This window comes from Oncorhynchus keta, chromosome 29, assembly GCF_023373465.1.
Source record: "Oncorhynchus keta strain PuntledgeMale-10-30-2019 chromosome 29, Oket_V2, whole genome shotgun sequence".
In the NCBI taxonomy this organism is placed as follows: Eukaryota; Metazoa; Chordata; class Actinopteri; order Salmoniformes; family Salmonidae; genus Oncorhynchus; species Oncorhynchus keta.
In genome coordinates this window covers 37,646,746-37,673,585 of record NC_068449.1, presented here as the reverse complement: position 1 = coordinate 37,673,585, position 26,840 = coordinate 37,646,746, and the positions used below count along the sequence as shown (strand labels likewise).

General features: G+C 43.0%; 1 protein-coding gene across 1 annotated transcript in view; it reads left to right on the top strand.

The window, feature by feature from the left end:
* LOC118362824 (FERM domain-containing protein 6) overlaps positions 1-18,275 on the top strand; it is an 81,485-nt gene extending 63,210 nt beyond the window's left edge. The window contains exons 7-14 of the mRNA XM_035743458.2: positions 635-790; positions 931-996; positions 1,113-1,181; positions 8,159-8,333; positions 8,636-8,947; positions 9,195-9,332; positions 9,878-9,969; positions 11,764-18,275. Of these exons, the coding sequence (XP_035599351.1) occupies positions 635-790; positions 931-996; positions 1,113-1,181; positions 8,159-8,333; positions 8,636-8,947; positions 9,195-9,332; positions 9,878-9,969; positions 11,764-12,060 (1,305 nt within the window). The 3' untranslated portion in view covers positions 12,061-18,275. The remainder of the gene's footprint in view (positions 1-634; positions 791-930; positions 997-1,112; positions 1,182-8,158; positions 8,334-8,635; positions 8,948-9,194; positions 9,333-9,877; positions 9,970-11,763) is intronic.
* The last annotated feature ends 8,565 nt before the right edge of the window (positions 18,276-26,840 follow it).

Below are 26,840 nucleotides of genomic sequence, written 5' to 3'. Positions count from 1 at the left end.
ATTTACTCTTTTGAGAAAGGATCTGAATGCGATCCGGCTACTCCCCTACTCGACTTGACCCCCCTCCCAGACACAACGGTGGTCCACCCCTCTGTTTACCAACCACGTCCTGTGATTAGCCTGTTGCCATCCAATCTCCATTTTGAAGCCACAGGGACGGAAATAGTTGTACGATCACGAATGGTACATAAATACCTCCTCTTAGGATGTCCTCTAACTGGTTCTGAGTGAGTGACTGGTTCAGGAGAAGCACCCCAAATCCAGACCTGACACTGTACGCTTTCTAGATTCCAGTGGGATTGCGGGCCCCTCCCTAATTGCACCCCATTCTCTATATAGTGCACAATTTTGACGATAGGGCTTGGGTTAAAAGTGGTGCACTATATAGGGAATAGGGTGGACGATGCCTTTCGTGCCCAGCTGGATGATGCCTTTTGGGACGTCATCTCAGTATGTGAGACATCTGTGCTCCCCTGGGCGGGGGGCTTCATCTACCTCCATTAACCCCACTGGCAAGCCTTCCTTCCTGTCTTCTGTCATAGAGCTGAAATTAGAGCCATTAGCCAGTAATCACACTCCACTGCTTTTAAGAGAGAATTTATTTTCAGCCTCTATCTCTGTCGCTCTCTTCCAGGTGATAGCCAAGCGAGGCCGGGACTACATCCTGAGACACATCCCCAACATGCACAAAGACCAGTTTGCCCTCACCGCCTCCGAGGCTTATCTCAAATACATCAAGGAGTGTTCCCTTCTGGATGATGTCACAGTCCACTACTACAGACTCTATAAGGTCAGCAGTCAACCTGGACACACAACACACACACACACACACACACACACACACACACACACACACACACACACACACACACACACACACACACACACACACACAATACACTTACCAGTAAACTTCTATTTCTTCCACAGGACAAAAAGGAAGTGGAGGCTTCTCTTACCTTAGGACTGACCCTGCGTGGAATCCAAATATTCCAGGTACGAGAGTAAGAATGAAGTGGTTGTGATGGCTTGTGTCTTGGAATACACAGTTCATGTATATGGTTTAGATGGTGATTAATATCACGTACTGTATGTTTCTGTGTTTCTTTTAGAACATGGGGACAGTGAGACAGCTCTTGTATGATTTTCCCTGGAGCAACGTGGGCAAACTGGTATTTGTGGTGAGTAGAGCCATAGAGATAATACATATTGAATATATGAGTCATGAAAAGTTTTGACTTGAGTCAGATTCGAGTTCAAGTCCTACAACACTGATATGTAGTGTTTTAAGAATTGTTCTATGAGTAGAACATCTTCTCATTCCCTGTGTCCCTTGTTCAGAAATGTCAGATGTTGGATGTCATTTGGCACTTAGAAGGCTCAGGGGAATCCCTCTCTCTGGAAGATCTGTTGTTTTTTCACTCGTGACTCCAGAGGTGGTGACGTCTTTGGAGCTTGGAGCCAGTTCTGGCTTATGGCAGTGGTTAGTTCAGCTCTTACGCAGACTACAATTGTGGAAATAGTGACGCAGATCTCCTCTTGTCCGTATTACAGTTGGGTCTTCTTACCCCTGCTACAGCTACAGCTGGGAATGCTTCCCCTATGGGCCCTGGTCAAAAGTAGTGCACTACAAAGGGTATAGGGTGCCATTCGGCATGCTACCATGGCCCCCTGGAACTAATCAGGGCTTTAGGAAAACTCCCCTTGGCCAGGAAACACACACACACAAAATCAGTAGCATTATCTCAATTCCTTTTTCTGTCTCGTTTAGTCTTCTCTCTTTTCTCCGTTTAATTCTTAACCTGTCTGGGTACGGGGAATCCCTCGCCAACAGCCAATGAAATTGCAGGGCGCCAAATACAAATCAACAGAAATCTCATAAATCAAATTTCTCAAACATACAAGTATTAGGCACCATTTAAAGATAAAATTCTTGTTAAGAAAAACCCAGCCATTTTTCCAGCCAAAGAGAGGAGACACAAAAAGCACAAATAGAGATAAAATGAATCACTAACCTTTAATGATCTTCATCAGATGACACTCATAGGACTTCATGTTACACAATACATGTATGTTTTTTTCGGTAAAGTTCATATTTATATCCAAAAATCTCATTTTACATTGGTGTGTTATGTTCAGTAGTTCCAAAACATGCAGTGATTTTGCAGAGAGCCACATCAATTTACAGAAATACCCATTATAAATGTTGATGAAAATACATAATGCAACCGAAAATACTTAATGCAACCGCTGTGTCAGATTGTTTTTAAACTTTATGGAAAAAGCATAATCTGAATCCCAGTTTGACAATAACTGTTTGATTTGTTCGATAAAGTCCATAATTTATGTCCAAATAGCTTCTTTTGTTGGGGCGTTTGGTAAACAAATCCAAACACGCATTCAGGTCCAACCGAACGTCGGACGAAAAGTTCAAAAAGTTATATTACAGGTCGTAGAAACTTGTCAAACTAAGTATAGAATCAATCTTTAGGATGTTTTTATCATAAATGTTCAATAATATTCCAACCGGAGAATTACATTGTCTGTAGAAAAGCAGTGGAACGAGATCTACCTCTCATGTGAAATGCGCATGACTGAGATTAAGGCTGCTGCCAGACCACTGACTCAAAGAGCCCTCATTCCCCCCTCCTTTATAGTATAAGCCTGAAACAAGTTTCTAAAGACAGTTGACATCTAGTGGAAGCCTTAGGAAGTGCAACATGATCCATATCCTACTGTGTATTTGATAGGGGCTGAGTTCAAAAACTACAAACCTCAGATTTCCCGCTTCCTGTTTGGATTTTTTCTCAGGTTTTTGCCTGCCATATGAGTTCTGTTATATTCACAGACATCATTCAAACAGTTTTAGAAACTAGAGTGTTTTCTATCCAGTACTAATCATATACTGCATATATTAGCATCTGGGACTGAGTAGGAGGCGGTTTACCCTGGGCATGCTTTTCATCCAAAAGTGAAAATGCTGCCCCCTATCCCAAAGAAGTTAACAGACCAGATTTATGTGTGTGTATTTTTCTTGACGAAAGCTAGTTAGTCTTCTTACCATAGGGTCTCTGTTATCAGAGAGAGCAGCTTACCATGTCTCCATATTTCAGTCTTAAGCAGAACACACACCACAATGAGGAACTAGCCGAGTGCAACTGAGTGCCTCTGATCAGAATATTGGCCAACATGTTTCAGATATTCTACATGTTGAATCAGCGCAAACAGCCACCAAGCAGCTGCTTTTACCGTTGCGACAAGTAGCGTAGCGATTAGAGCGTAGGGCCTGTTATCGAAAGGTTGCTAGTTTGAATCCCCCAGCCGATAAGGTGAAAAGTTTGTTAAAGTGCAATTGAGCAAGGTACCTAACCCTAATTGCTCCAGGATCACCGTTGATAATGGCAGACCCTGGCCTTGACCGCAGCCACTGAGGGTGTCTCAGGGGGAGTTGGGATATGTAAAAAAACACATTCCCAATACACACTTGTACATGTGTGAAATAGGACAAATATACGCACCCACTAAGTTATTATAATAATATTTGAACTGTTCGTTGATGCGGTGTGTCCAAAATGTAACAGCCCCCTTCTTACAACTATCCCACCGTAAATGTCAGGATGTCTCTGTGAATTGGTTCCTCTAGTATAGCTTTGTGTAATTATGAATTATACCCTATCATTTCATTTAGTGGTACAGTCATCAATGCCAACGCAATGCTTTGCCACTTACGATAAGAACAAAACCCTGTTTTGTTCTGTCTATGTCCCTGTATAGCCTTTCTATTCATATAGTAAGACTTACGAAAGCATGGAGTAGTGGTGGATGTGGTTTGTATAGGGACTAGAGGGGCCTCTTACAGCGGGGACCGTCAGTCACACCCTTCTTCTGAATAACAGACTCTCTCTCTCACTCCACTGCTGCTCCACCCTGAGCACGTCAGCCGGCCCAGCGCAGCAGTGGGCGGGAGCGGAGGGAGGGAAGGGTGGAGGGACGTATCAATAAATACCACCAGATGTTGTCATGGTTAGCGGGTGGATAAGCTTTGTTTTATTGGCAGGGTCTGAGTTTTGATGGTTAAGGGTGGCCAGGGCTTGTTCCATTGGCAGGGGAGTTTGGCTCCTCCTGGACATCCACTAACCTCTGTAGCTCAGTTGGTAGAGCATGGCGCTTGTAACGCCAGGGTAGTGGGTTCGATTCCCGGGACCACCCATACGTAGAATGTATGCACACATGACTGTAAGTCGCTTTGGATAAAAGCGTCTGCTAAATGGCATATATTATTATATTATAATGTTGGGGGTATGAATCTGATGGACAGAGACGAGGTTTCTGGGCCTGGCCCCAGGTCTGGTCTCTGGAGATCCCAGGGTTGGATGGACAAGGTGTCCGAGTAGAATAGGACGGGACAGGCTCAGGCTAGGGCAGAGCCTCGGGGGTATGTCCCTACAGTCATTAGCAGGGTATGTCCTGCTCCACTGTGTGGGCTCAGTCTGGGAGGTCCAGAAAGGGGAGAGGAAGACATTTCTTCTGACAACTGTCAGACTCTTGAGAGATCAAATGGTCTTGATCGTGCAGATGTACAGCATGAGAGAGAGACACTTAAGGAGTGCCAGGCTAACCTTTTAATAAACTGATATCTGACACTGCTCCACTCTTTGTGTGGCTTTTGGTTTGGACCAGGGAACTGTTATAGTTATTTATCTCAAATGAGCTGGTCGGAATGATAGATCAATGGGAGTACCACAGGGTTCAATTCTCGGGCCGACTCTTTTCTCTGTATATATCAATGATGTCGCTCTTGCTGCGGGTGATTCCTTGATCCACCTCTAAGCAGACGACATCGTTCTGTATACATCTGGCCCTTCTTTGGACACTGTGTTGACAAACCTACAAACAAGCTTCAATGCCATACAACACTCCTTACGTGGCCTCCAATTGCTCTTAAACGCTAGTAAAACGAAATGCATGCTCTTCAACCGATCGCTGCCCGCACCCACCCGACTAGCATCACAATTCTGGACGGTTCTGACTTAAAATATGTGGACAACTACAAACACCTACGTGTCTGACTAGACTGTAAACTCACCTTACAGACTCATATTAAGCATCTCCAATCCAAATTTAAATCTAGATTCGGCTTCCTATTTCGCAACAAAGCCTCCTTCACTCACGCTGCCAAACATACCCTCGTAAAACTGACCATCCTACCGATCCTCGACTTCGGCGATGTCATTTACAAAATAGCCTCCAACACTACTCAACAAACTGGATGCAGTCTATCACAGTGCTATCCGTTTTGTCACCAAAACCCCATATACTACACATCACTGCGACCTGTATGCTCTCGTTGGCTGGCCGTTGCTACATATTCATCGCCAGACCCACTGGCTCCAGGTCATCTATATGTCTATGCTAGGTAAAGCTCCGCCTTAACTCAGCTCACTGGTCACGATAACAACGTGCTCCAGTATGTATATCGCACTGGTCATCCCCAAAGCCAACACCTCCTTTGGTTGCCTTTCCTTACAGTTCTTTGCTGCCAATTACTGGAACAAATTGCAAAAATCGCTGAATTTGGAGACTTATATCTCCCTCACTAACTTTATGCATCAGCTATCTGAGCAGCTTACCGATCGCTGCAGCTGTACATAGCCCATCTGTAAATAGCCCATCCAACTGCCTACAGTTGAAGTCGGAAGTTTACAGTTTTTGCAAGTCGGTTAGGACATCTACTTTGTGAATGACACAAGTCACTTTTCCAACAATTGTTTAAATACACTTGTAATTCACTGTATCACAATTCCAGTGGGTCAGAAGGTTACATACACAAAGTTGACTTTGCCGTTAAACAGCTTGGAAAATTCCAGAAAATGATGTCATGGCTGTAGAAGCTCTTGATAGGCTAATTGACATAATTTGAGTAAATTGGAGGTGTACCTGTGTGTGTATTTCAAGGCCTACCTTCAAACTCAGTGCCTCTTTGCTTGACATCTTGGGAAAATGAAAATAAATCAGTCAAAAAATATTGACCTCCACAAGTCTGGTTCAGCCTTGGGAGAAATTTCCAAACGCCTGAAGGTAACCCGTTCATTTGTACAAACAATAGTACGCAAGTACAAACACCATGGGACTACGCAGCCTTCATACCGCTCAGGAAGGAGACGTGTTCTGTCTTCTAGAGATGAACGTACTTTAGTGCAAAAAGTGTGAATCAATCCCAGAACAACAGCAAAGGACCTTGTGAAGATGCTGGAGGAAACAGGTACAAAAGTATCTATATCCACAGTAAAACAAGTCCAATATTGACATAACCTGAAAGGCCGCTCAGCAAGGAAGAAGCCACTGCCCCAACACCGCCATAAAAAAGCCAGACTACGGTTTGCAACTGCACATGGGGACAAAGACCGTACTTTCTGGAGAAATGTCCTCTGGTCTGATGAAACAAAAATAGAACTGTTTAACCATAATGACCATCGTTATGTTTGTTGGAAAAAGGGGGAGGCTTGCAAGCCGAAGAACACCATCCCAACCGTGAAGCACGGAGGTGGCAGCATCATGTTGTGGGTGTACTTTGCTGCAGGAGGGACTGGTGCACTTCACAAAATACCGGCTTCGACTGTACAGCCCCAGAGTGTATTCATGTGGGATCTTCATCATCCGTTTACTATCCAGAAGGTCCTGATTTTGCTTTTCCATGCTTGGTTATGAAACCACTGTGCTTTTCCTTTTCTCTCTATGGGTAGCTAGACCCCCATACACTGAGTGTACAAAACATTAGGAACACCTTCCTAATATTGAGTTGCGCCCACTGTTGCCCTCAGGACAGCCTCAATTCGTCAGGGCATGGACTCTACAAGGTGTCAAAAGCGTTCAACAGGGATGCTGGCCTATGTTGACTCCAATGCTTCCCACAGTTGTGACAAGTTGGCTGGTAGTGGATCTCTACTCCAAATAGGTCGTTCCGTCTCATCCCACAGATGCTCAATCAGATTGAGATCTGGTGGCTGGGCAGGCCACTGCAGTAAGCTGAATTCACTGTCATGTCCGTGGAACCATCCCTGGACAATCCTAGCCTTCTCCCCTTCATCTACATTGATTAAAGTAGATTTAATAGGTGACATCAATAAGGGATCATATTATAGCTTTCACCTGGATTCACCTAATCAGTCTATGTCATGAAAATAGCAGGTGTTCCTAATGTTTTGTACACTCAGTGTAGATGGAAATTAAATTCTAGATTGAAAAATTCTGCAATTCTTGTGCATTCGTACACTGCTTCAAACCACCTCTTGTATTTTCAAAGTACAAACCCCAGCAGAAATATTGTATATGGTGGTATAGAAAATACAACTGTTGCTGACACTACAGACTGCTGTTATTGTGTTAAACTTCTGCCAAGGTCCTTAGAGAAATTATTTGACCACTGTTTTAGTCAGGGTTTCTCAAAGCTCCCTAGTCCCCTATATAGTGCACTACTTTTGACCATGGCCCATAGGGCTCTATGTTGTAGTGCACTATTTCTGGAATACGGTGCCATTGAGACATAGCCTTTAGAATTTGCTCTCTGGTTATAAAATAAGAAAATGTTGAAATGTTAATGCAGTTTTGTTTGTGTCCCTCAATCAGTAGACTACGCTCTTATCTCTATTATAAATACTTCTCCAGAGCGTGTTTTGGTTGTAAAGAAGTAAAACAGAAGTAGTTTTCAAGAAGAGACTATTCTCTCATTGCTCTCCCTCCTATTGTGTGGTTTGCGTGTGGGCTATGTATCTGGCACTCTAGCAAAGTGTCTGAATCTTCTCATGCATCCTCTCTGCAAATGAACAAAGATTCAGAAAGTGAACAAAGACTATGAAAATTAACAAAGATGCAACACTCACACTGGAATCAGACAGGGTTGTTTCTCAGGCTCAAAAATATTCTATAATCATAAAGTTAAACATCAATCAATCAATGATTTCAATAAATAAAGCAATCAATCTGCTGCAGAGTTAAAACATCTGGATGAACGTCATCTGGATGACATATAGCATGAAGATATCCTATAATGTCTGTCTGTCTGTCTGTCTGTCTGTCTGTCTGTCTGTCTGTCTGTCTGTCTGTCTGTCTGTCTGTCTGTCTGTCTGTCTGTCTGTCTGTCTGTCTGTCTGTGTTTCAGGGGAAGAAGTTTGAGATCCTGCCTGATGGTCTTCCGTCAGCCCGTAAGCTGATCTACTACACCGGTTGTCCCCTGCGTTCCCGCCACCTCCTGCAGCTGCTCAGTAACAGCCATCGCCTCTACATGAACCTGCAGCCTGTCCTCAAACAGGTCCGCAGGCTGGAGGAAAACGAAGGTAAAGTACCTGGACACACCTGGTACTCACCTGCTTCGTCATACCTGGGCATAACCTGTACCTAGTACCTACCTACCTGGCCATCCTTCATACTGGAGCATTCTGGCTACCTACATGGCCATGCTTCCATACTAGATCAGACTGGCTCTTATATCCTGTCTCTCTTCTTCTCTGTGTTTTTCAGCTTACCTCAACTTTGCCAATTGTAATGGTGTATGTGTTATGTGTGGGCCTCTCTGACCAGCAACAGCTTTGGTACTGCTGTATCTAACCCTCTGTGTGTGTCTATCCCTCCTCTCCAGAGAAGAAGCAGTACCGTGAGTCGTACATCAGCGATGCGTTGGAGCTGGATATGGACGGGCTGGACAAGCGTTCCCGGGCCAGCGGTAGCAGTGCCGGCAGCACTGTGTCTCACCTCAAACACCTGTCTCGCCACTCTACCGCCAGCCACGGTAGCTCACACACCTCGGGCATCGAGACAGACAGTTTCCGGGCCCCCGGAGGGACCCCACACCGAGCCCTAAGGACTTGCAGCTCCTCAACGATTAGCCATGGGAGCTCACACACCTCAGGGGTGGAGAGTGGGGGAAAGGAGCGCATGTTGGACGATGATGGTAAGGCAAACTATTTCACAATTACACATGGAACACACACACACACACATGCAGACACACACTGAGAGCAAGACTGAATCTATCTCCCCCTCTTAGAAAAGTATATTCTGCTCTTGTTTAATGTGGCATGGCATTGTTCTTCTGTTGGTCATGCCTGCTCGCCTGCTCAACTAGTGGTCATCACTGACCCTCTAGGTGTCTGTCCCTCCAGAGAATAATAGTAGTGTCTGTCTGTCTGTCTCTCCAGAGATTGAGATGTTAGTGGATGACCCTAAAGACTATGAGGAGCTCCATGAGCTGGCCCTAGAGTTGAACCAGGACCTGTGCATCCACATCACTGAGGACATGCTGACCATGACCCCTGACCAGAACAATGGATACCCAGGTATATAGTCACTACCTCACTGTATTCATTCCACCTGTCTTAGGATAGCCTCCTATCTCAGTGCATTGAGACTGGTTGAATTGTAATTTGGCTGGTAGTAAGAAGTAGTAGTAGTAGTAGTAGTAGTAGTAGTATTAGTAGTAGTAGTAGTAGTAGTAGTAGTAGTAGTAGTAGTAAGAAGTAGTAGTAGTGGTAAGTAGTAGTAGTAGTAGTAGTAGTAGTAGTAGTAGTAGTAGTAGTGGTAAGTAGTAGTAGTGGTAGTAGTAAGAAGTAGTAGTAAGAAGTAGTAGTAGTGGTAAGTAGTGGTAGTAGTAAGAAGTAGTAGTGAGAAGTAGTAGTAGTGGTAAGTAGTAAGAAGTAGTAGTAAGAAGTAGTAGTAGTGGTAAATAGTAGTAGTAGCAGTAAGAAGTAGTAGTAAGAAGTAGTAGTAGTAGTAAGAAGTAGTAGTAGTAGTAGTAGTAAGAAGTAGTAGTAGTAGTAGTAGTAGTAGTAGTAGTAAGAAGAAGTAGTAGTAATAAATGTCATCCTCTCTGTCTGTAACGTAGGGCTCATAGTGAAGGACGTCGGCTCATCCACCTCCAGTTCCTCTGAGACCGTGGTCAAGATGAGAGGCCAGAGCATTGTGTCTCTCCCTCAGGTCAGTGACAGTGATGGCATTTCCTGTTTGGCACTTACGTTTTAGTTATTTAGCAGATACAGAACGACTTAAAATGAGTGCATTCAACTAAAGTAGATAAAACAATCATGATCATCGATTCATCAAGTAAAACCTTCATAAAACATACAGTTGAAGTCAGAAGTTTACATACACTTAGGTTGGAGTCATTAAAACTCGTTTTTCAACCACTCCACAAATTTCTTGTTAACAAACTATAGTTTTGGCAAGTTGGTTAGGACATCTACTTTGTGAATGACGCAAGTCATTTTTCCAACTATTGTTTACAGACAGATTATTTCACTTATAATTCACTGTATCACAATTCTAGTGGGTCAGAAGTTTACATACACTAAACTGACTGTGCCTTTAAACAGCTTGGAAAATTCCAGAAAATGATGTCATGGCTGTAGAAGCTTCTGATAGGCTAATTGACATAATTTGAGTCAATTGGAGGTGTACCTGTAGATGTATACCTTCAAACTCGGTGCCTCTTTGCTTGACATCATGGGAAAATCAAAATAAATCAGCCAAGACCTCAGAAAAGAAATTGTAGACCTCCACAAGTCTGGTTCATCCTTGAGACCACGCAGCTGTCATACCGCTCAGGAAGGAGACGCTTTCTGTCTCTTAGAGATCAATGTACTTTGGTGTAGGAAAGTGCAAATCAATCCCAGAACAACAGCTTGTGAAGATGCTGGACGAAACAGGTACAAAAGTATCTATATCCACAGTAAAAACAAGTCCTATATTGACATAACCTAAAAGGCTGCTCAGCAAGGAAGAAGCCACTGCTCCAAAACCGCCATAAAAAAGCCAGACTACGGTTTGCAACTGCACATGGGAACAAAGATCATACTTTTGGGAGGAATGTCCTCTGGTCTGATGAAACAAAAATAGAACTGTTTGGCCATAATGACCATTATGTTTGGAGGGAAAAGGGGGAGACTTGCAAGCCGAAGAACACCATCCCAACCGTCAAGCACGGGGGTGGCAGCATCATGTTGTGGGGGTGCTTTGCTGCAGGAGGGACTGGTGCACTTCGCAAAATAGATTATGTGGATATGTTGAAGCAACATCTCAAGACATCAGTCAGGAAGTTAAAGATAGGTCGCAAATGGGTCTTCTAAATGGACATTGACCCCAAGCATACTTCCAAAGTTGTGGCAAAATGGCTTAAGGACAACAAAGTTAAGGTATTGGAGTGGCCATCACAAAGCCCTGACCTCAATCCTATAGCAAATTAGTGGGCAGAACTGAAAAAGCGTGTGCGAGCAAGGAGGCCTCCAAACCTGACTCAGTTGCACCAGCTCTGTCAGGAGAAATTGGCCAAAATTCAACCAACTTATTGTGGGAAGCTTGTGGAAGGCTACCCGAAACGTTTGACCCAAGTTCAACAATTTAATGGCAATGCTACCGAATACTAATCCAATGTATGTAAACTTCTGACCCACTGGGAATGTGATGAAAGAAATGAAAGCTGAAATAAATCATTTTCTCTACTATTATTCTGACATTTCACATTGTTCAAATAAAGTGGTGATCCTAACTGACCTAAGACAGTGAATTTTGACTCCGATTAAATGTCAGGAATTGTGGAAAACTGAGTTTAAATGTATTTGGCTAAGGTGTATGTAAACTTCTGACTTTAACTGTACCTCCACTCTGCAGAATCTTTGCTAGTAAGAATAAAGGAAAAGGTACAGCAGAACAGAACAGCAGTTTTTACGTAATTTAAGTCAATACCGATTGTTCTGCTTCTGTTCCATTCCCCAGACTTCCATGTGCAAGAAGCCTCAGACGTCAACTGACCGCCACAGCCAATCCCTTGATGACGTGCGTCTCTACCAGAAGGGCTGTCTCCATTGGGCGGAGCTATGCCAGGACACCGCCCACAGCTACACCTTCGGCTGCGCCCAGGAGCTGAGCGACAGCAGTGGTTACCAGGGCAACCTGGCCGAGCAGTGCGCCGGTATCCGCGGTGACCAGCTTGACTGCTTCCCCATCAAGAGGACCAGCAAGTACTTTTCCCTGGACCTGACCAGCGAAGAGGTCCCAGAGTTTGTGGTGTGATGGCCGAACAGGGGGAGACAGGGATGAGGAGGAATGGATGAGGCAGAAAGGGTGACCTCAAGACCCCTGCTCCCCTGCCTCCACATCTCAGATTTGGAGGTGCCTCAGGAAACTGAATGGGACGAGAGAAGAGGGTTGGGGGTTTGGAGAGGTGATACTTGGTTGTCTTTCTATTGCCCTAACCTGTCAGCCATAACCTGTCAGCCATAACCTGTCAGCCATAACTGTCAGCACCAGACTTGGGAAGAGTCAGATGGACTGTAAAATCCACCAGACTGACATCACCAGTCAACATAACCATGTAACCACCTGAGACGACATACATAACACACTACAGAGACAAATAACTGACAGTGAAAGCCCTTTGAGGTATTTTTCTTGCCAAAATGGCAATAAATAAAAAAGGATCAACCTTTGCTGGGTTTCAAGAAAACCCATCTGCGCCTTTTAATTGGACCGATGCTGGTTGGGAATGGAGTGTAAAAGGAAAAGTAAGGGAATGTCGAAATATCTCACCATCACTTTTTTATTCAAACAACCTCTGACTGTCTGCGTTTCCAAAGCATGTACTCGCTCCAGATGTTTTCTGGATCTGATTCTTGGGCTTGCGAATAGAAATAATACTTAGTTCGCACAGAAAACAAAAACAAACGTTCTGATGTTAACACACTTGCGTGTGCCTACTTCAACTTTACTAATGCAGTGCAAACAAACAAACACACACACAGCGAAGATATCAAAATATTCTGCCATGGAGAGTAGATCCCACTCTCCTTTCCCTACAGAAAGAAGGGAACTCTCATTGATAGTCAAGCTAGATGTGCTATGAACCAAAGACAAGTTACACTAAGCACGAAAAGAAAAGCCACTTGGCTCCAAGTCCTCATGTCCACATGATTATTATTTTAGTGTGCAACCAACCAAACAATGAAATGATACAGCCTCCTGAATCCATGACAGGATATGACATCACCATGCGCAGGTTCTGTATCGTTTCAGAATCTAGAGGTTGATCCAGAGGAGGGAATTTGGATTGGTCTCAGAGTATTTTAGAACAAGGAACGCTAATGATGTCCTTGTTCTCACGTGTCTCCCTTCCATCCCTCTGTCTCTAGTATGAAGTATGTATGATGTGACATAATCTGCGAGCCCAGAACCAAATCCAGCGTGCGCTAGTCTGTCACAAGAGATTAGAAGTGACGCGCCTCCGCTCCTCTCTTTACAAGGATGTGCAATGTGTCAACAGTTCCCCTGTAGAGTTGTGTCCTAGTGTAGCGACGAGACTGATATTATGAACACACCCAACGTGCCTTCATCACCTATGCAGGCCCTGAACCACAACCATGCCTTGACAATCAATCACAGCTTCTCACTAAGCAATGCAACACTCCCACATGAGTCACAGAGATCAGTTTTAAGTCATAAGGTCAATTTTAAGCTCTTCATCTGTAACTTTATTCTTGGTCAGCAGTACATTGGTATTTAAAGGCCCAGTGCAGTCAAAAAAACATGATTTTTCTGTGTTTTTCTATACATTGCCACACTATGATGATATACAGATGAAATACTGTGAAAATGCCCTTTTAGTGTAAGCTGTTTGAAATTAATGCCTAATATTTTAGCCTGTTTTGGTGTGATGGAGTTTTAGCCTGCCTGGTGACATCACCAGGCGGTAAATTAGTTAACAGACCAATAAGAAAGAGTACCAAACCTCTGCCAATAACAGTTAGTTTTCCCCTCCCCACTCAGAACACTCACAGACAGTCCTAGCAAAGTTATTGTTCTTCGCTAAGAAGCTATTTTTGTTTATTTTTCACCATTTTAACTGAAAACAGTAAGCTACTTAACTGTTACCCAGAAATGATTTGATATTGAGATAAAAATGGTTGCATTGGACCTTTAATCATTGACTTCAGAGTTTAAACATCGTTATTCAAACAGTTTTAGCAGATTAACCAATAATCAATGAAGGGGATTACCCTAATGTCATCTACCATCCCTAGCCTAGCTTTATGTTAAATGTGTCACTTATTTAAATCTGTGGTAGTTAGGTTCCTGTCATGTGAAATGTAGCCCAGATGACGTCATGGGCTGGTTCAAGACTTCCCGACTACATCATTGGCTGTGCCAGGTCTGATGCTTGGGGCAGGATGAGTTTCTACATGCCCTCGCCTGTCTGTCTGTGTACAGAGCTGAGGAAAGCTTAGATGTAATCTACACACACACACACACACACACACACACACACACACACACACACACACACACACACACACACACACACACACACACACACAATGGAGCTGGGTTGGCTTTAGGCCAGCTATGAAACTGACATTTTCACTTTGTTCTTTCTATATGTTGGTAGTTTTTTTTATTTTTTTCACTCGGCTGTCTTTGTTAGTCCTTAAAACTGTCTTTTGTTTGTTTTGTCTCGATAATTATTTTAAATTGGAACTTGTTACATTTGTTTCTTTCATTTTATAATTTTAGCTGATTGGAAGTAGAAAGTGTAATATTTTTAGTATGGAGTGTTTTAGAACAGTGAGATTCGTTGTATATGTTGAAAAGGTATTCTTTGTGTGGAGTTGGTGTGTGTCAGTATTATAAGCAAAGTACACTCACGGGAGAGTTTATTAGGTACACCCATCTAATACCGGGTCAGACCCCCCTTTGCCTCCAGAAGAGCCCAAATACTTTGGGTGTCGGAAACATTCCACAGATCGGAAGGTGGTACATTTATGCTGCAAACAGCCCGTTCCAACTCATCCGTGACAAGGATCGACGAGTTGTGCACACCTCTGTTGTTGTACTGCGCCGTTATTTATCTGTTTGTGGCCCGCCTGTTAGCTTGCACAATTCTTGCCATTCTCCTTTGACCTCCGGCGTCACCGAGCTGTTTTCGCCCACAGGACCTCCGCTGACTGGATGTAAAACCCTAGACGCCGTGATGTACCTAATGAACTGTCCGAGGAGTGTATGTGACAGTGTTACTTACAACCCTGTGACACCAAATTCACTTATTTTCAATATTGGGCCACTTTTTTTACCCGGGTGTAGTCGTGATTTCAACGTACAGTAGCTGAAGAACATTGATAACAATCTGTTTAATTGGCCAAGAGGCAAGGTGTGAAACCCAACACTTCACAAATATAAAGTTAGATTTCTTATACATTACTTTCCTTTAAGGTGTGGAAACAGACAAGACTGCCCTCTCTTGCCTCTTTTATTCGCTATCGTCATAGAGATTTCTTACTATTAAATCTCCGAACCGTACCTACTCAATGTAAATTGAATCTAGCGTTTGTCTTCCAAATTTGTTTTACATTTTACAGTACTTTTGCATTTCTACCCCAGTCAGTAAACCTTATTGAAAAGACAGTTTCAGTGACCTCCTCATTTTATGTGTAGTGATAGTACAGTAGGCATGTACAGTTGAATTCCAAACCTCATTCACATGGTTTAATATTGCTAGAGTAATGAACAAAACAAATTACTACTTCATTATGTACTTGGAATTCAAAACTACTGTGTGCCTCAGTTAAGCAATAATTTGTTAGTGTGGATCAAAATTCTAGCTGAGCTTTTCCATTGCTGCTCCAGTGATCTTGTAGAACATTCTAGAGCCCTCTAAAAAAACTTCTAGAACCTTTAGAATGTTTCAAAAGCAGCTCTGCTGTGGTACAGTGGAGAGACCTGACATTTTCACTTCTCTTCACTGCTGGTCTCATCAGCTGGACACGTTGGCCTAGAATACTGAGCATGGCATCTTGGCCTAGAACCACAGAGCAAAGCATCTTGGCCTAGAAACACAGATCAGGCCAATAATAATAATAATAATATATGCCATTTAGCAGACGCTTTTATCCAAAGCGACTTACAGTCATGTGTGCATACATTCTACGTATGGGTGGTCCCGGGAATCGAACCCACTACCCTGGCGTTACAAGCGCCATGCTCTACCAACTGAGCTACAGAAGGACCACCCTTCTGCCAAGGCAGCAAGAAACAATTGTTGGAAAGAAATGTGTAATAATTAATACACTTACGAATTTGATATCGTTGTGTGATTTCAAAGCAAAAATTAACGCTGTAACAGTTTATTTCCAACAAGATGTTACTTATTATTTCTACTCATTAATATTGGGTATCTGAGAAACAGAAAGAAGGTTGTTCACATTTTGAAATTAATCGTTTTCTGGTAGATTATTGGTGATATATTAACCCAGAGTGTGTCTAGGTACATAGCCATAAAAACAGAACCACAACCTGAAAACTTTTGCATTCGGATAAACTCTACTCTGGTGACTTAGGCTACAGTGCATATCATAAGTATTCAGCCCCCATGGATTTCTTCAAAATTGATTGTTGTCAATGATCTACACAAAATACTCATGTACATTTGAATTAACGGAAAATAGGACACACATATACGCTGAGTGTACAAAACAGAGCACCTTCCTAATATTGAGTTTCACCCTGTTTTTCCCCCTTCAGAACAGCCTCAATTTGCTGGGCATGGACTCTACAAGGTGTCAAAAGCGTTCCACAGGGATGTTGGCCCATGTTGACTCCAATGCTTTCCATAGTGCTGTCAAGTTGGCTGGATGTCCTTTGGGTGGTGGACCATTCTTGATACACATGGGAAACTGATGTGTGAAAAACTCGTCAGCGTTGCCGTTCATGATGACACACTCAAACCAGTGCGCCTGGCACCTACTACCATACCCCATTCAAAGGCTCTTTTGTCTTGCCCATTCACTCTCTGAATTGCACACGTTCACAATCCATGACTCAATTGTCTCAGATCGTTCTTTAACCTGTCTACTCCCCTTCATCTACACTGATTGAGGTGGGTTTACCAGGCAACATCAATAAGGGATCATAGTTTTCAACTATGTCATGGACAGTGTGTCTTGATTAGATAAATATGTAACTTCCCTGAGTCAATACATGTTAGAAACACCTTTGGCAGCGATTGCAGCTGTGAGACTTTTTGGGTAAGTCTCTTAGACCTTTGCACACCTGGATTGTGCAATATTTTCACATTATTATTTCAAACTTCTTCAAGCTCTGTCAAGTTGGTTGTTGATCATTGCTAGACAGCCATTTTCAAGTCTTGCCATTAGCTTTTCAAGCAGGTTTAAGTCAAAACTAACTAGGCCACTCAGGAACATCTTGGTAAGTAACTGCAGTGTAGATTTGGCCTTGTGTTTTAGGTTACTTTCCTGCTGAAAGATTCATTTGTCTCTCAGTGTCTGGTGGAAAGAAGACTGAACCAGGTTCCTCTCTAGGATTTTGCCTGTGGCTAACTCCATTCTGTTTATTTTTATCCTGGAAAAACTCCCTAATCCTTGCCAATGACAAGAATACCCATAACATAATGCAGCCACCACCATGCTTGAAAATATGGAGCATAGTACTTGGCGATGTGTTGCGTTGAATTTGTCCCAAACATAAAACTTATTCAGGACAAAAAGTCCTTTGGCACATTTGTTGCAGTATTAATTGTTTAGAGCCTTTTCACTCTGTCATTTAGGGTAGTATTGTGGAGTTACTGCAATTAAACAGCCTTTAAACGTTGTTACTTTTTTAAAAATGGCCTCATGGTGAAATCCCTGAGCTGTTTCCTTCCTCTGCTGGCAACCCCGTTAGGAAGGACACCTGTATCTTGGGTGTATTGGTTCACCATCTAAAGCTTAATTAATCACTTTACCATGCTCAAAGGGATATTCTGTGTTTACCTTTTACTCATCTACCAATCTGTGTCATTCTTTGTGAGTCATTGGAAAAGCCCCCTTGTCTTTGTGTTTGAATCTGTGCTTGAAATACACTACTCGACTGAGAGACCTTACACATAATTGTGTGTGTGGGGTAGTGATAAAAATGTACTAACAAATCACAATTATATCCAGTTCAATCCCACTTTGTTAACTCAACAAAATGTGAAAAAAAATCCAAGGGTGTGGTGGGGGTGAATGCTTATGATATGCACTGTATATACACGGCCATACTGACACCGAGTAAGTGTCTGTGTGTCTGCACTAAGTATCCATAGTCCTTTCTGTGAAAGGATCTCCCTTCAGGAAAAACATTTTTTTGGGTCAAACCCTGTAGTAGTGAAAATGTTTTGTTAATATGAAGTCTGGGGCGTGCCGCCTTGGTAATAATACCCATAACAATATTCAATAAAAAGGTACATTTATTTGCCAAAATCGAGCTGTCCTGTCCTCTCTGATGTTTGGTCAATCTTGTGGAAGCCATTATTATATAACAGACAGAGCAATAAAAACATCAGACAGTCAAACACACTGGCCCTGTTAGAATACTTTAAAACATTTGACTTATTTTCTTCCTGAAACCAATTCCGATAGCGGCTATTTCGAAGATGGATCTACTTGCAGTGACTGTAATTTCCGGTTGTTTTCCCCTACTTAATTAGCTTGGTTGAGTACAATGACTGTAAGTTGCTCTGGACAAGAGTGTCTGCCAAATGACTCAAATGTAAACCAACTGTTAGACGAGTGAATACTTTAACCCTTCCGTGAAGTATTCACGGATCTAACAGTTGGTTTATCAAAAGCAAAGCTCTGTAGTAGAGTCAGTCACCTGTCCAAATAATGTTAGATCATGAATTACTTTTATCATGAATTATAAAGGATTCAAACTGAGTCCTCTGCTCTCTGATCAACATTTTGAGAACACTGGGGAGAGAACAAGATGCTGTATCCATGAAGACATGCTGCCCTCTGCTGCCCACGGAGAACATCTTACCTCAGCAGTTTTTCTACCTCGTCATACCCTAGTTAGCCACCAGGTGACAATGTTGGCTGTGTTCCCTACAACACCAAGCCAGAGCCGTGCGGTCTGCAGAAGGGTCGAATAGAGATGAGGAATCATGAGGCAACATCATCATCACACACACACACACACACATTGCACATAGATGCGACATGCCTGTCTCTCTCTAGCCCCTCCCTATGTGCTCTGGCTCCAAGCATATAAGTTATAGTTGTTACTTATATGACTTTAGTATAGCCCAAGAGGGAATAGTGTATACATATGTGAGTGTACGAGAGTGATTGGCTTTTCTGTACAGTATACTATTTACTTGAGTGTGACAAAAAGTTACAGTGGTTTCTTAAAGCTATAAGCATGTGTATATGAGGGAACTGTGTATAGTACGTTTTGTGCGTAAGAGTATATGAGTTAGTGTTCCCAATTGTTGAGTTTTGCTCTACACTACAGTACTTGAGTGGGATGGAGAGTTGTGTTGTGCTTTGGATGAGTGTTTCTCGTGGAGAGAGATGCTGTGTGTGGGTGGAAAGGTTAAAGAGAACATTAATAACATTGTACACAATAGGGACACCCCTCCTCTCTCTCTCTCTCTCCCTCTCTCTCTACCTCTCTCAGTATGATGGTTGGAACATCATAACCTTCCATTCAACATCATCTTCAACCTCATCTCCCAATCGTTTGTATATTTACTATTGTACCCTACAAATTCTGTCGTGAATTGTAATAACTGTCAATTCAAGAAGCCAATCTTTCCATGTAAAAACACAGAGGAGTAGAGAGATCAGATGTGGTTTCAAATCTACAGGAAACATGGACATCTAAACTCCTCCCCCAGCCTATGACGTCAATAGTGTCCCTCTCTCTCTCTTCACCCCTCCTCATCCTTCGCTCCCTCCTTTCCCCCCCCAGCTACACAGCTGTACAGGAAATCAGTCATCCACCATCCACCACTGTCGCCACGGCAACACAGACAGGGAAATCAATTTTTATCAGCCTCTTTCCTTTTCTCTCTCTCTTTCACTCTCTCCCCATGTCTCGATTACTTTCTCGCTCTCTTAATTTCTCAGTCTTTTGTCTCACCAAATAATATGTAATTCTTACTAAACATGCATATTATTTTTATATTATTACAGGATGATTCCGAAATTATGCACAAAGCCTGCTGGCAGATCATTAGAGACGTGTGTGTGTGTGTGTGTGTGTGTGTGTGTGTGTGTGTGTGTGTGTGTGTGTGTGTGTGTGTGTGTGTGTGTGTGTGTGTGTGTGTGTGTGTGTGTGTGTGTGTGTGTGCGTGCGTGCGTGCGTGCGTGCGTGCGTGCGCGCGTGCGTGTGTGTGTGTGTGTGTGTGTGCGTGCGTGTGTGTGTGTGTGCGTGTCTGTGTGTTTAGGTGACAGTAGTGTCTCCAGTCCAACCATGCTGACTGACCTCTCATTAATCCCATGGGGCATCAGGGCAGGACCGTTCTCCCCTGCCCTGGACAACAGCTGCTGCTGGGGCCAGATGGTCACGAAGCAGATTTGAAATCCCCCAACCCTCTTTACCCCCACCCTGATGCCAACCAAACCAACCCCACCCCATGGCCTGTTGACCACACACTCACACTCTTCATCGGGAGACCCATTCAATCATACATCCTCTTATTATCTCTTAGAATTCGGATAGCATTTTTTTCTGTCAAAGCTTCTTCTTATTTGAGTTTTTTATGTTTCAGGAATGTCTGTTTCTGCTGCTTGTCTCCCCTCTCACTCCTCTGCCATAAACACTAGCCTACCACCCCATACCAATTTATAATTGTAGTATCCTAATAATTATGAAAATAAAACAGAAGCCTGTAGTATATCTGGGGAGGAAAAACTGTTTCTGCTCAGCTTCTCCCCTCTCCCTCCTCTGTCACAAACACTAGCCTACCCTCACTATACCAATGTATAATTGTAGTAGCCATATCTGAGAGAGAGTCCTCTATCCGAGGGATTAGTAATCCAGTGCTTATTAAACTAGCTCATTAACTAAAACAACCTCAGTGACACCGAAACAGGGTTCAGAGATGATCCCATGAGCCGATAATAAAATCTGATAATCAGATTACAAATCTCATTCTTTATCTTGTTGTATTCCGTGGAGGTTGTGGCCTATAATTTTGATGTTTCTCTCTGGGGTTGTGTCCCTTATTGACACCCTATTTCTCTCTGTAGTGTACTACTTTTTTTTTTTTTTTTTTAAAGCAGTGCACTACATATAGAATAGGCATAGGATGCACGCTGGCTTTAAACAATCCCTCTTCCAGAGCAACCACTACTGAGTGAATTACACACCACCTCGCCCGGTTTGGAGTCAGGTCCATTTCAATTCAGTTGATTCTGATTCTGATTCCAGTTTCTGTCACTGAAAAGCATTGAGGAAAATATTAAGTTCATTGACTGAATCAAAATGGAATCAACTCCAACCCTGCTAGCTACCAAAAATACTCTCTGGTACTCCCCTAGTACTCCCCTAGTACTCCTGTCTTTTCTTCTGCCGGAAGAGCAATATTTTAATAATGCATATGCAAATATGTAATAAGAATACACACATTTAGGCTAAATAAAATATGTCTGATAAATATATAAAAAGAATAGCCTACACTTTAATAAAAATCTCTCTCTTTGTATTTTTTTTTACAAAAAAACTCTGTGGTTCTAAATCAATAGTTTAGATATAGGTCTGAAAATGTCAAAAAAATGTACTTGCATGACCATCATGTAGGTCATGCAACTGTTTGTTATTGTACATGCAAAAGTCTTAGTGGACTTCGCTGGACAGAGGTTGCGATCTGGTTTTGTTATAAAACAAAGGTGTGGTTGAATTTATTCTGCCACTGTGTCTTCTTATTGTCTTGGCCTTTCGGCCTATATATCAAGGTCGCAATGCATATGAAATAACAGGTTCAGAGCAAGCAATGATGTGTGGGGGAGGGGGGGGGGATGAATGACAAGGTCAATGTTGCCAAAGTGAAGTGATACACACGACAATTATGAAGATTACGTTGTCGCTGTTGTTTTCATCATTTTATTTGTATCACTTCACTTTGGCAACATTGACCTTGTCATTCACCCCCACACCTATGATCATTAATTTGGCATCTGGTCAAGGTTTTTATTTTTGGGGGATCTTTTAAATAGGTTGAGTATTCAACTGAAGTGAAGTATCTTTCCAATGTTTGGTACCATTCCATCATTCTCTGACCTTATACTTCACGCCGCCAATTGTTGATGTATGCGTTCCTATTGTTCACCTCCAGCTGTAAATTTTGTCCTTGGGGTCAGATCACTTTAATTTTAATCTTGTGTTTTGGGGCTAGTTTTGTTAAGTCACTCTCTGGGCAGTCGCTTGTCCATAAATGCTCTGTGCTTGTATGATCATTTGTCAGATTGGGCTAGGTGCACCTATCATTTGCATGCCCTTTCTAGTTCTGCTCTGCATGCGTGGTTGGTTGAAATTCTGTTTACATGTAGGATGGTTTTGACCCATGATGTGTATTCTGCAGTTTTTCTGTAGGTGTTTTGCCCCATGATGTGTATTTTGACTGTAATATGCGCCCCATATTTCACTGCCATAAAGGAGGATTGGTGCCTCCCGGGTGGCGCAGTGGTCTAAGGCAGAGATTCTGGGTTCAGGCTCTGTTGCAGCTGGCCGCGACCGGGAGTCCCATGGGGTGGCACACAATTGACCCAGTGTTGACCGGGTTAGGGAGGGTTTGGCCGGCAGGGATATCCTTGTCTCATCGTGCACTAGCGACTCCTGTGGTGGTCTGGGTGCAATGCATGCTGACCAGGTCGCCAGGTGTATGGTGATTCCTCTGACACATTGGTGCGGCTGGCTTCCGGGTTGGATGGGCATTGTGTCAAGAAGCAGTGCGGTTTGGTTGGGTTGTGTTTCAGGGGATGCATGGCTCTTGACCTTTGCCTCTCCTGAGTCTGTATGGGAGTTGCAGCAATGAGACAAGACTGTAACTACTACCAATTGGATACCATGAAAAAAGTATAAAAATATAAATAAAGGAGGATTGGTTGGATTATGGAGTAAAACATTTGTAGCTATATTTTGATAGGGGGTTCCGATTGTGTATTGTTTTTTTTATTGAGTAGTATGATCGTGTGGTGGAGTAGAAGATCTTCGTTGGCTATACTCAGGGTAGTAAGTTGGTGGTCTGTTGATATCCCTCTAGTGGTGTGGCGGCTGTGCTTTGGAAGAGTGGGTGGGGTTATATTCTGCCTGGTCGGCCCTGTCTGGGGGTATCGTCGGACTGTCTCAATCTCCAGTATCTATGCTGCAATTGTCTGAGGGGCTAGGGTCAGTCTGTTATTTCTGGTGTAATTCTCCTGTCTTATCGGTGTCCTGTGTGAATTTAAGCATGCTCCCTCTATTTCTCTCTCCCTCTCTTCCTTCCCTCGCGGAGGACCTGATCCCTGGGATCATGCCTCAGAACTACCTGGCCTGATAACTCCGGGCTGTCCCCAGTTCGCCTAGTCATGCTGCTGCTCCAGTTTCAACTGTTCTGCCTGCGGCTAGGGAACAGTGACCTGCTACACATGTGCATCAATAAGAACGAAAACAACACCGTCCACTTAATGTTGTAATATAAATTAACGGCTCAAATTACCTACAGTGCTTTAAAAATGTTTAACAATTTAACAATATTTGAATAATAGATATACAAATATGTAATAGAAATGCACACATCTAGGCTAAATTAAATGAAGCCTATAAACATATAATAATAATAGCCTACACTTGAATGAAAAAAACTCTCCCTTTCTCTCTCTGTGTGTGCTTATGTGGAACTCTCCACACAGGATAACATCAGCATGAATGGAGCTGAGGAAATGGTGATTCACAGAAAAGGTCTGGGGAATGAAGAATAACTAAGTAAGTGAGCCTTGTCCGAGCCAGAATGGCACATATTTTATATTAAAAATGATAACCGTGTGTAAGATAACATTTCTAGGGGTTTGAGCACACACACACACACACACAAAGCCTTTGCATAAACTGTGTGTGTATTTGGTTGTTAATGCATGTTTCTGTTTGTCCACATGTATTTGTTAGGATGATTCTGTTCTGAATTTCTGTCTGGAATTTCTTTTTGCTTTAATCTTCTGTGGATTTAATATTCCAGTTGTCTAAAGATGAAAGCCATTTTGATTACAGGAGCTCAGCCCACACTTGTCTGTGTGTGTGTGTGTGTGTGACAAATCAAATCAAATCAAATCAAATGTATTTATATAGCTCTTCGTACATCAGCTGATATCTCAAAGTGCTGTACAGAAACCCAGCCTAAAACGCCAAACAGCAAGCAATGCAGGTGTAGAAGCACAGTGGCTAGGAAAAACTCCCTAGAAAGGCCAAAACCTAGGAAGAAACCTAGAGACGAACCAGGCTATGAGGGGTGGCCAGTCCTCTTCTGGCTGTGCCGGTTGGAGATTATAACAGAACATGACCATGATGTTCAAAAGTTCATAAATGACCAGCATGGTCAACTAATAATAATCACCGTAGTTGTCGAGGATGTAGCAAGTCATCACCTCAGGAGTAAATGTCAGTTGGCTTTTCATAGCCGATCATTAAGAGTATCTCTACCACTCCTGCTGTCTCTAGAGAGTTGAAAACAGCAGGTCTGGGACAGGTAGCACGTCCGGTGAACAGGTCAGGATTCCATAGCCGCAGGCAGAACAGTTGAAACTGGAGCAGCAGCACGGCCAGGTGGACTGGGGACAGCAAGGAGTCATCATGTCAGGTAGTCCTGAGGCATGGTCCTAGGGCTCAGGTCCTCCGAGAGAGAGAAAGAAAGAGAGAAAGAGAGAATTAGAGAGAGCATACTTAATTCACACAGGACACCTGATAAGACAGGAGAAGTACTCCAGATATAACAAACTGACCATAGCCGCCCCGACCCAAACTACTGCAGCATAAATACTAGAGGCTGAGACAGGAGGGGTCAGGAGACACTGTGGCCCCATCCGATGATACCCCCGGACAGGGCCAAACAGGAAGGATATAACCTCACCCACTTTGCCAAAGCACAGCCCCCACACCACTAGAGGGATATCTTCAACCACCAACTTACCATCCTGAGACAAGGCCAAGTATAGCTCACGAAGATCTCCGCCACGGCACAACCCAAGGGGGGGTGGGGGGGTGGGGGGGCAACCCAGACAGGAAGATCACATCAGTGACTTAACCCACTCAAGTGACACACCCCTCCTAGGGACGGCATGAAAGAGCACCAGTAAGCCAGTGACTCAGCCCCTGTAATAGAGTTGGAGGCAGAGAATCCCAGTGGCAGAGACAGCAAGGGCGGTTCATTGCTCCAGAGCCTTTCCTTTCACCTTCACACTCCTGGGCCAGGCTACACTCAATCATATGACCCACTGAAGAGATGAATCTTCAGTAAAGACTTAAAGGTTGAGACCGAGTCTGAGTCTCTCACGTGGGTAGGCAGACCATTCCATAAAAATGGAGCTCTATAGGAGAAAGCCCTGCCTCCAGCTGTTTGCTTAGAAATTCTAGGGACAATTAGGAGGCCTGCGTTTTGTGACCATGGCGTACGTGTAGGTATGTACGGCAGGACCAAATCAGAGAGATAGGTAGGAGCAAGCCCATGTAATGCTTTGTAGGTTAGCAGTAAAACCTTGAAATCAGCCCTTGCCTTGACAGGAAGCCAGTGTAGGGAGGCTAGCACTAGAGTAATATGATCCATTTTTTTGGTTCTAGACAGGATTCTAGCAGCGGTATTTAGCACTAGTTGAAGTTTATTTAGTGCTTTATCCGGGTAGCCGGAAAGTAGAGTATTGCAGTAGTCTAACCCAGAAGTAACAAAAGCATGGATTAATTTTTCTGCATCATTTTTGGACAGAAAGTTTCAGAGTTTTTCAATGTTACGTAGGAAAACAAAATGTCCTTGAAACAGTCTTGATATGTTCATCAAAAGAGAGATCAGGGTCCAGAGTAACGCCGAGGTCCTTCACAGTTTTATTTGAGATGACTGTACAGCAATTAAGATTAATCGTCAGATTCAACAGAAGATCTCTTTGTTTCTTGGGACCTAAAACAAGCATCTCTGTTTTGTCCGAGTTTAAAAGTAGAACGTTTGCAGCCATCGACTTCCTTATGTCTGAAACACAAGCTTCTAGCGAGGGCAATTTTGGGGCTTCACCATGTTTCATTGAAATGTACAGCTGTGTGTCATCCGCACAGCAGTGAAAGTTAACATTATGTTTTCGAATGACATCCCCAAGAGGTAAAATATATAGTGAAAACAATAGTGGTCCTAAAACGTAACCTTGAGGAACACCGAAATGTACAGTTGATTTGCAAGAGGACAAATCATTCACAGAGACAAACTTATATCTTTCCGACAGATAAGATCTAAACCAGGCCAGAATTTGTCCGTGTAGAACAATTTGGGTATCCAATGTCTCCAAAAGAATGTGGTGATCGATGGTATCAAAAGCAGCACTAGAAGGTCTAGAAGCACGAGGACAAATGGAGGCCTCGGTCTGATGCCATTAAAAGGTAATTTACCACCTTCACAAATGCAGTCTCAGTGCTATGATGGGGTCTAAAACCAGACTGAATCATTTCGTATACATTGTTTGTCTTTAGGAAGGCAGTGAGTTGCTGCGCAACAGCTTTTTCAAATAATTTTGAGAGGAATGGAAGATTCGATATAGGCCGATAGTGTTTTATATTTTCTCGGTCAAGGTTTGGTTTTTTCAAGAGAGGCTTTATTACTGCCACTTTTAGTGAGTTTGGTACACATCCGGTGGATAGAGAGCCGTTTATTATGTTCAACATAGGAGGGCCAAGCACAGGAAGCAGCTCTTTCAGTAGTTTAGTTGGAATAGGGTCCAGTATGCAGCTTGAAGGTTTAGAGGCCATGATTATTTTCATCATTGTGTCAAGAGATATAGTACTAAAACACTTGAGTGACTCTCTTGATCCTA